This window comes from Sapajus apella, unplaced genomic scaffold, assembly GCF_009761245.1.
Source record: "Sapajus apella isolate SASKATOON/1434 unplaced genomic scaffold, GSC_monkey_1.0 scaffold70, whole genome shotgun sequence".
Taxonomy (NCBI): Eukaryota; Metazoa; Chordata; class Mammalia; order Primates; family Cebidae; genus Sapajus; species Sapajus apella.
The window spans coordinates 1,921,034-1,931,240 of record NW_022437010.1 but is presented as its reverse complement, the minus strand read 5'-3'; the positions used below and the strand labels follow the sequence as shown (position 1 = coordinate 1,931,240).

At 34.6% G+C, this 10,207-nt stretch overlaps 1 protein-coding gene across 1 annotated transcript in view; it reads right to left on the bottom strand.

Annotated features, from left to right (window-relative positions):
• Positions 1-7,336: 7,336 nt before the first annotated feature.
• The window catches only part of OFCC1 (orofacial cleft 1 candidate 1), a 206,668-nt gene continuing 203,797 nt past the window's right edge, over positions 7,337-10,207 (bottom strand). The window contains 1 exon segment of the mRNA XM_032249998.1: positions 7,337-7,808. Coding sequence (XP_032105889.1) covers positions 7,589-7,808 — 220 coding nt within the window. The 3' untranslated portion in view covers positions 7,337-7,588.

Genomic DNA, 10,207 nt, shown 5'->3' with positions numbered 1-10,207 from the left:
GTTTTTGCACATGCCTACGTCCTGAATTGTATTGCCTAGGTTTTCTTCTAGGGTTTTTATGGTTTTGGGTTTTACATTTAAGTCTTTATCTTGAGTTAATTTTTGTATAAGGTGTAAGGAAGTAGTCAAATCCCAGAAGAGACCAATAACAAGTTCTGAAATTGATGCGGTAATTAGTAGCCTATCAAGCAAAAAAAAAAAAAATCCCAGGACCAGATGAATTCACAGCTGAATTCTACCAGAAATACAAAGATGAGCTGGTACCATTCCTTCTGAAACTATTCCAAACAATTGAAAAGGAGGGACTCCTCCCTAACTTATTTTATGAAGCCAGCATCATCCTGATACCATAACCGGGAAGAGAGACAACAAAAATAGAAAACTTCAGTCCAATATCCCTGATGAACATTGATGCGAAAATCCTCAATAAAATACTGGCAAGCTGAATCCAATAGCACATCAAAAAACTTATCCACCACAATCAAGTCAGCTTCATCCCTGGGATGCAAGGCTGGTTCAACATATGCAAATCAATAAACATAATCCATCACATAAACAGAACCAATGACAAAAGCCACATGATTATCTCAATAGATGCAGAAAATGCCTTTGATAAAATCCAACATCCCTTCATGTTAAAAACTCTCACTAAACTAGGTATTGATGGAACATATCTCAAAAGAATAAGAGCTATTTGTGACAAACCCATAATCAATAGCATATTGAATGGGCAAAAGGTAGAAGCATTCCCTTTGAAAACCAGTACAAGACAAGGATGCCCTCTCTCACCACTCCTATTCAACACTACTGTGGATATTCTGGGCAGGGCAATCAGGCAAGAGAAAGAAATAAAGTGTATTCAAATAGGAAGAGGGGAAGTCAAATTATCTCTGTTTGCAGATGACATTACTTTATATTTAGAAAACCCCATCATCTTAGCCCAAAAACTTAAACTGATAAACCGCTTCAGCAAAATCTCAGGATACAAAGATCAATGTGCAAAAATCATAAGCATTCCTTTACACCAACAATAGACAAGCAGAGAGCTAAATCATGAATGAACTCCCATTCACAATTGTTACAAAGAGAATAAAATACCTAGCAATACAGCAAGGGATGAGAAGTTCCTCTTCAAGGGGAACTACAAACCACTGCTCAAGGAAATAAGAGAGAATACAAACAAATGAAAAAATATTCCATCCTCATGGATAGGAAGAATCAATATCGTGAAAATGCCCATACTGCCCAAAGTAACATATAGATTTAATGCTATTCCCATCAAACTACCATTGACATTCTTCACAGAATTAGAACAAAACAACTTTAAATTTCATATGATCTCAAAGAAGACCCTGTATGGCCAAGATAATTCTAAGCAAAAAGAGAAAAGCTGGAGGCATCATGCTACCTGACTTTAAACTATATTACAAGGCTACAGTAACCAAAGCAACATGATACTGGTACCAAAACAGACATATAAACCAATGGAATGGAACAGATCTTCAACCAAATCATCTTTGACAAACCTGACCAAAACAAGCAATGGGAAAAGAATCTCCTATTCAATAAACAGGGCTGGGAAAACTGGCTAGCCATATGCAGAAAACTATTTCTTAAATCTATACCAACTTCCCATGTTTAGTGACTTTATCTTTAAAATTTTGAAACTCCTTGCCTAGACCATCATAATGGTTTTCTAACTAGATTTTCCTACTTCCAACCTGGTCACTGTTAAAGTCACCTTCCTTCTACTATCAGAAAGATTTTCCTAAAATTAAAAGTCATGTTAAATTATTTAATGTATTCACTTTACCATTGAAACAAAGTCAAACTCCCTAACATTATGTCAAGTCTTTTATCACCTGGTCCTTGAATACATTTCTAACCTTAACTCTGCTAACCGCCCTCTCCCCATATTCTGCACACTAGCCATATCAAAATACATTTGATTTGCCAAATACATCATGCTTTTGCAAGACCATATGGTTTTATATACCTTCCCATTGCCTGAAAACCTGCTTCCCTCTGTTTTTCATCTAGCTAAATTATATGAAGGCTTCAAAGATTACTTAAGTATCCTATTTCCACTGAAATCTTCACCTATTGCCCACATCCTCCACCAGATATGTGTTGGTTCCTTTTCTCCATGCTCCTAGAGATCTCTGTGTTGTTCTCTTTTTGGAACTTTGTTAAAAATGGTGGTGAGAACAATTAACATGAGATCTACCCTGTTAACAAAATTTTAAATGCACAATACAGTATTGTTAACTATACATCCAATGCTGTACTGCACATCTCTAGAACTTAATCATCATTTGTAACTAAAACTTTTTACCTATTGAATGGCAACTCCATATTTACCCTTCCCCTCAGCCCCTGGAAATCATCATTCTACTTTCTGTTTCTATGAGTTTTACTTATTCAGATACTTCATATATGTGGAATTGTGCAGAATTTGGCCTTATGTGGCTGGCTTATTTCACTTAGAATAATGTCCTCAAAGTTTATACACATGTATTTACATTGTCACATATCACAGGACTTCTTTCTTTTTAATGGCCAAATAATATTCCATTGGATGTATGTACCACATTATATACTCATCAACTGATGGATATTTAGACTGTTTCCAAGTCTTGCCTACTGTGAATAGTGCTGCAGTGAACATGAGAATGCTATTATCTCCTTAAAGTTCTGATTTCATTTCTTTTGGGTAAATACCAGAAGTGGAATTGCTAGATTATACTGAAAAGCTACAGTAATTAAAACAATATAGTACTGGCATAAAAAGACAGATATAGAACAATGTAATAGGCTAGAGAACCAAAAAAAAATCTACACATATATTGTGAACTGATCTTCAACAAGGATGCCAAGAAAACACAATGAGGAAAGGATAGTCTCTTCTACAGATGGCACAGGGAAAACTGAATATTCACATGCAAAAGAATAAAACTGACCTTTATCTTACACCATATGTTAAATCAACTCAAAATGGATTAAAGAACTAAACATAAGATCTGCAACTAAAATTCCTGGAAGAAAACATAGGGGGAAATCATGACGTTGGTCTTGGCAATAATTTCATGGATAGTACACCAAAAATACAGGAAATAAAAGTGAAAATAGACAAGTGAGACTACATCAAACTAAAGATATTCTGTGCAACAAATAAAATAATCAATAGAATAAAACATCCTCCTAGTACTTTTTATACCACCTTGTATTTATTGCTTCTCTTCTCTTTCTTCACACACATACACTGTTTGCTAAATTGGTGACCTGGCAAGCCAAATACATGATATTCAGGATCAAAGCTGAAGAATGATTTTTCTATTGGTGACTTTAATAGAGGTGGGGAAGTGTGGGAAGAAGCAGGTTGGAAGGAGAAGAAAAAAAGGATTTAAGACAAACTTTTCAGGAAATTTCCCAGAATGTCACTAGATATCAAGAGATTTCTCCTTGTTTGCTACTGGCCTCTGGTTTGGAGAAGCAGGTTTTATAATTCACAGCAAAATTAGCTCTCTCTATAATGGCGAAGATATTTTCATAAAAACCAAATAATTTCCTGGCTGGTCTTCAGGACAAGTGTTACAGGTAACTAAAGAGATGAGTACCTTAGCAATGTAGAAATGATTCTAACTTTTCTTTTTTAACCATTTCCTCACAACCTAAATGTATAAGAAGAAGACCAGAGGCTGAACACACTGAAGAACAAAGCGACTGAAGCATCTTACCTGAGACAATATGAATGTAAAATCAAAGAAGAAATGATGAACAGGAAGATGTAAAGCAGAGCCGTGATCACCACGCCAAGAATGCCTGGTTGCGTGGTTCTTACAAACATCCAGTAGAGCTTCGCTGCATCTGCCACTAGAGTCTCCTCATTATCTGTAAGCCGCTGACACAAACAAATACAGAGTTGAAAAACTAAGAATGGAAACACTCATCATCAAGTTAGGTGAATGTAAATATGCAAAGACTCTGTGACCCTATAATTTGTTTTTGAATTAAATCTTCTAGGTACTGAAGATTTCCTTCAGGTACACAAAGGAAAAGAAAAAAGGTTGGGTTTTACGTGCTTGGTTTACCAGGTTTTTCTCATTTTCCCTCTAAGCCTTTATATGCAAACACTCGACATGCAATTCATAAAGTAAAAGCCATGTTTTATTTATGTACTATTAACTTCTGAATTTAATGAGCACAAGATATGAAGAAATTAAATCTGACGGTGAAAACATTCCTTTCTTTCTGAAGCAGATTTGATAGGAATTTAATTTGTGCTATACATAAAAGAGATGGCTTATTTTAGAAACTTATAAAAAAGTTATCAGGCTACTTAATGTGAGTTTAAAAACCAAGTTTACATTAGGTTAATGTAACAAAAAGCCCTTATTTTAGACAAGGAAAGATGTATGCTACATTAGATTAGAAATTAAAAAAACAATAAAATGTATTTTTTAAAGTATACACATTTGTGAGGACCTACAGTGTCATCATATGACATCTTTGACCTTTGAGTTTTATAAAATATGGATGTCCTTTAATTATAAGTCTCCTGATAGTAAGTGGAAATAATATGCAAATATAAATATTAAGTAATGTATCTTTTCTCCAATGCAATAGAGAAGGAAGAATTTCTTTAGTTTTTAAACTGATGATTAAACTAATGATGAAGATAGGTTGAAAAGGCACTGTTTTAAAAAGCTTATCCAAATTACTCATGTGTAGATGAAAACAGAAGCCTAAGCAGATTAATTTGTATCTTCCCTATACCAAAATACACTTTAGTTATTGGGCAATGAGTAGAATTGAGATGTTCCAACTCTCAGCTGCTGCTTCATTGAGCACCACCTCGAAACTTTTATTTCTGTACTCTGTACTTGTTAACCAGTCTGCCTTGCAAAAAGCATATCTGCTGCCAGGACTTTCGGCAGGAGATGTTAAGAGTCATCACGCACTTCTCTTATTCCACATCGTACCTTTCTGCTGTTTCTTAAAGGTAATGAAATAGACTTGAGATTCATTAACGAAACAAAAAAATGATACATATTTGATGGCAATCACATAATCTAGTGCATATATTCTAATTATTTCTTTGACACACATGTATTGAATGCCTACTCTGTGCCATTAGAAACTGAAGATAAAAGAGTAATAAGATTAGACAAAAGCTCTACCCTCTTGGAGCTTACATTTACATGATTGAAACTTTCCATGTCAAATGATTCATGCACTAAAGATAAATTCTATGTCAAGGACTCATATCCTGATTATTTCATTTGACTTACCCCCAGGAAAGTATCCACTATAAACACTGCCAATGGGTCTAGAACTGTCCATAGTCCCATGGTAATGATTAACTTTGACAAGACATCAGGGCAGGAGGCAAACAGTAGCTGACAGCCCCGTCTGATCAGAAGCAAAAGAAGTAGGATCGCATTCAGCATTAAAGGCCCCACGACAACCACAGCAAGCTCTTCTCCAATGTGAAGTGAAGAAGTTGGGTAGCAAAGCTCAATGGTGTGAGGGAAAAATGGAATCTGTGGAAAAACAAGGCAATCACATAGGGGCAAACAAGAGGCACTGCAGAGAATGCCAAGCATACAAACCAATTTTTAAAACTGCATTTTGTTTGCTTTTTCTGAAATATAGAAAACTGGACACTTAGTAGTGCCCCAAAATTTATTGTTAGAACTCTTCATTTTTTTCCCAGCCCCTCAACATGTTACTTTCCAGGAAAAGATAAATAAATTCTACCCTGTTTATTGTTGTTGTAACTGTCCTGTGCCGCCGCAGAAAGTATGTCAATCTGAGCCACAGAACAGAGCTTTCTAAAGACTAGAGCATTTCTGCAGTTCACAGGCACATTTTAGTAGGCTACTTAAAATGCAGAATAGACCAGTGAATTTTCTAATGTGTCAGTCTCTAATAGAAATGAGGACTAGATATACATCTAATAATTCTTTAGAGTTTTAGCATAACTGATTGATTTTACTGGTGATTCTTATAACTAGATTCCCAGAAACAACAAAAATGACACTGTCACCACTAACAACCAAAATATCACACCCTTTTGTTGTTCTGAAAGAGTCAACTAGACACATTTGAAGGACCTAGCCTAAGGGTTAGATCCAATCTGAGCCCAGTCACTCAAGCATCCTCGACCCAGGCTTTGCCACTGTCTTTCTTGCAGTGAGACTTTATTTCACCTTAAGTTTTCCCTCCCCTGAATTTCAGCCTATGTAAAGCTGTTTCATACTTAAACCTGCTCATACATTCTGTTTATCTGCCATCTACTAAAGGGAGGTGTTTTTTCCATCTACTCCTTGACTTGTGCTTCAAAGAAAGTTTTATGCTTTGTCCTTATGTGGTTGTGAATATCAAATAAAGTAATGCACATACATTTCTTAGCACAATATCTGACACAGAGTGAGAGTGGAAGACATGCTCATTGTTGGCGCTGTTAATGCTATGGCTCAAAGGTAAAATGTGACACAGAGCCACTGCATGACTCAAGCCTACAGACTGAGACGGTAGCCAGAAAAACACCCTTTGTATCTTAGGTCCTTGGTTGCTTAAGAAGTTGGTGCAACTGAGCTGCCAAGTTACATTGTGCAGTCTCATTTTATTAACAACTAACAAATGATAGGGCTTCCTTTTCTGTTAAAAAATAAAAGAGTGAAAAGCAAAAAACAACTAACCCAAGCATACAACGTTTGTTCTTTCTGCTTTGGAAACGTTAAAAAAAGGAAAGAGAAAGAAAGAAAGGAGGAACAAAGAGAATATCCAGATAAAAATTCCCCCTTGAAAATGCAGTTTAGTATAGACACATTTGCATATTCCATAATATATTCAGACATTTATGATTTAATTTTCAAAGAATATCAATAACTATATATGTATGTATAAATACAAATAAACATATATATTCTTTTTCATAAAGTCTTAAAGTTCTTTGCAATCCTTTTAATTGAAAATATACACACAATTTTATTTTTATCCGTACCATCTACATTTGAGAAAATGAATTTTACTTGTATTGGTATCTATCTGTTTGTCTATCTATAGTGTCTTTGAAATCATGTTTATGGAGAGATAACCTTTAAAGTGTCATCTTTTTCCAGAGGATAATGGCCCAGAAAGCTGCCTGGGCTTGAGTTTGGTAATTGTTTGAATTCAATCATTTTGCAGAAGAAGCAATCTTTGCTTCTCTGTGAATAGGTGATAAATCACACTTACATTACTTCTAAAATACCTTCAGCCTAAGTCACTCTGATAAAATCAAAATAGAATAAAACATTGTTGCTAAATTCCTTTTTGGAACCTGCTCAGATATTAGAACATATTTGAATCTGCTAAATTTAAAATATATATTGATGTACCAGTTATGTACTTATATATACAGGCCCATAAGGTGAGACTATAACTGTAATAGAAGTTCTTGCTCTTAGATAAAGACATTTTTGTCTTTTCAAATCATCTCTGCATTTTAGGTCTTATGGTAAATGGATGGGAGAGGTGTTTCATACTTTCATGTGTCCTATCAAGATGAAAATACATTCCTTTGACTTTCAGAGGAAAGCACTCACCTTGTAACAGGAGCTGAAATGGCCTGGAGGAAGAGCCACTGGCCCAGGTAGTGCAGGTAGAGCCTCAGGAACCAGAGAGAAACCATCAGCAGGATAATGTACCAGAAGCCCTGGCTTTGCCATTGAGATAACTGAAGCTCTGAAGACACTGACACCAGCACAAAATGGAGATGCTTGAAGAAGTCTCCAGGTCTACTATCAGCAACTGAAGAACAGCTACAAACAAAGAAACAGTAGATAAAATCTGGGCTTAAAGCACAACCAAAAGTAAGATATTTTGAGAATAACAGCGAAGCACTGTGAAAGGAAAACTGAACAAAATTATTTCTAAATAAATAATTGGGACTCAAAACTATTTATGTTCCTTTTAGTTGTAGTGGATGGCTTACATTATAGAAGAACATAAAGAAACATGAATTAAAGAAATGCAAGTCAAAACCACAATGAGATGTCACCTCACATCTGTTAAAATGCCTACCTACTACAAACACACATACACACACACACACACACACACACACACACACACACACACACACAAAATAACAAGTGTTTGCAAGGGTGTGAAGAAATTAAAACTTTTGTGTACTATTAGGGAGAAAGTAAAATGGTTTGACCACTATGGAAAACAGTATGGCATGTCCTCAAAAAATTAAAAACAGAATTACCATATGATTCAGCAATTCCACCTTTGGATATATATCCAAAAGAACTGAAAGCAGGTTCTAGAAGTGATATTTGTATACCCATGATTATAACAGCATTATTCACAATAGCCAAGATGTGAAAACAATGTAAATGTCCATTAATAGATGAATGGATAAACAAAATGTGGCATATATATATATATATATACACAATGGAATATTATTCAGCTTTTAAAAAGAAGAAAATTCTGACATATGCTACAACATGGATGAACCTTGAGGACATTATGCTAAGAAAGATAAGCCAGTCACAAAAGAACACATACTGTATGATTTTACTTACATGAGGAGGTATCTGAAATAGTCAAAATCATAGAAACAGAAAGTAGAATGGCGGTTGGCAGGCGTGGAGGAGAGAGGAAATGAGAAGTTGCAAACAGTATAGAATTTCAGTTTTCAAGATTAAAAAAATCTCAAAAGACTGGTTGCACAACAATGGAAATATACTTAACACTGAATTGTAACTTAAAAATAGCCAAGATAGTAAGTTCATGTTATGTGACTTTTACCATAAAAAGTTTTTTTTTAATAAACATGAAAGTAAATTATTGTAAATGGTAAACTTGTTTTTTATCTTTAAAATGTAAAATATATCCCCGCTTATCTCACTTACCCACAATGACCTCTCTACATGAAGATTAAATTATTTGCATGCAACTTGTTAAAGATCAATTTTCATTTTAAAAATTGAAATTATCAGTATGCCACTAAAAATCTACGAATACAAATTCAAAACTTAAGAACTCTTTTATTCCATAACACAAGACTGGTATTTTCAGTTGAAATAAAATATAAAAGAATCTCATACAAAGCATTTTGGTTTAGCTCTATCTCCTCTCTCTATTTGGCATTAAGGACAAGAGATGTCAAGTTTCTAAAATGATAGTTTTTGCAAAAGAAAAGATGAAGAGGCCATCTGAAAATAACTGAACAATCACAAAGCATTTTCCACTCAGTCCAAAGAATCTGTGGAGGCAGTATAGGGTAGAGTTACCACAGTGCTGTGACTAAAAGCTTGGGGAGCTGACAGTCTGGATATAATTCTTCTCTATGCCTTAGTTTCCTCACATGGAAAAAGCACTAGTAATAGTACCCACATCCCAGGGTCAGCATGATGAGTAGGTTAACAGATATAAAACAAGTTGAACCATATTATCACTGTGGTACATTCACAAAACAATGAACACTCAGCCTGTTGCTTCTTATTCTTTCTCCTCTTCTAATATTTTCTAGTTTTACTTTGAACTAGTCTGAGCTTCCACTGAGTCCAAGAAATGTAGAAAACCTGTCTAAATGATGATATGGTTCCTTTTATTTTTAAAGAGATATCAATGTAGATATGCAAATATTTGTTATTTAATTAAAGCAGTAAATCACATGGGTATATACCATGTGTTTTATTAAACCAGTAATTGATCTTCATAACAACCAGCCTCTAAATTCCTGGATTAGAATGCCTAATTTTTTTCTAGAAAGATTTTCTAGACTGAGATAAATTCCTCAATGAAAAACAGCCCTAATAATAAACATGTTACCAAAGAAGAAACTAATAAGAAACTAAGCAGTTCAGTGACTTAAGGACAAACCACAGAAAGTCAGAGCAGTGCTGGGGATGGCACAGAAATGGAATTCATGGACATATTCAAAAATGTTACATACAAAAGCTTATTGCTCTCTGAAGATGATCAAATATGATGATATAACATGGAAAGAGAAAATAAATAATGAAAACAAAAGTGGGGAGAAAAAAGAAAGAAAGAAAAAGAAAGAACAAAAGAAAGCAAGAAAACAAGAAAGCGAAAGAAAAGAAGAAAGAAAGAAAGAAAGAGAGAGAGAGAGAGAGAAAGAAAAAGAAAGAAAGGAAAGAAAGAAAGAAAGAAAGAAAGAAAGAAAGAAAGAAAGAAAGAA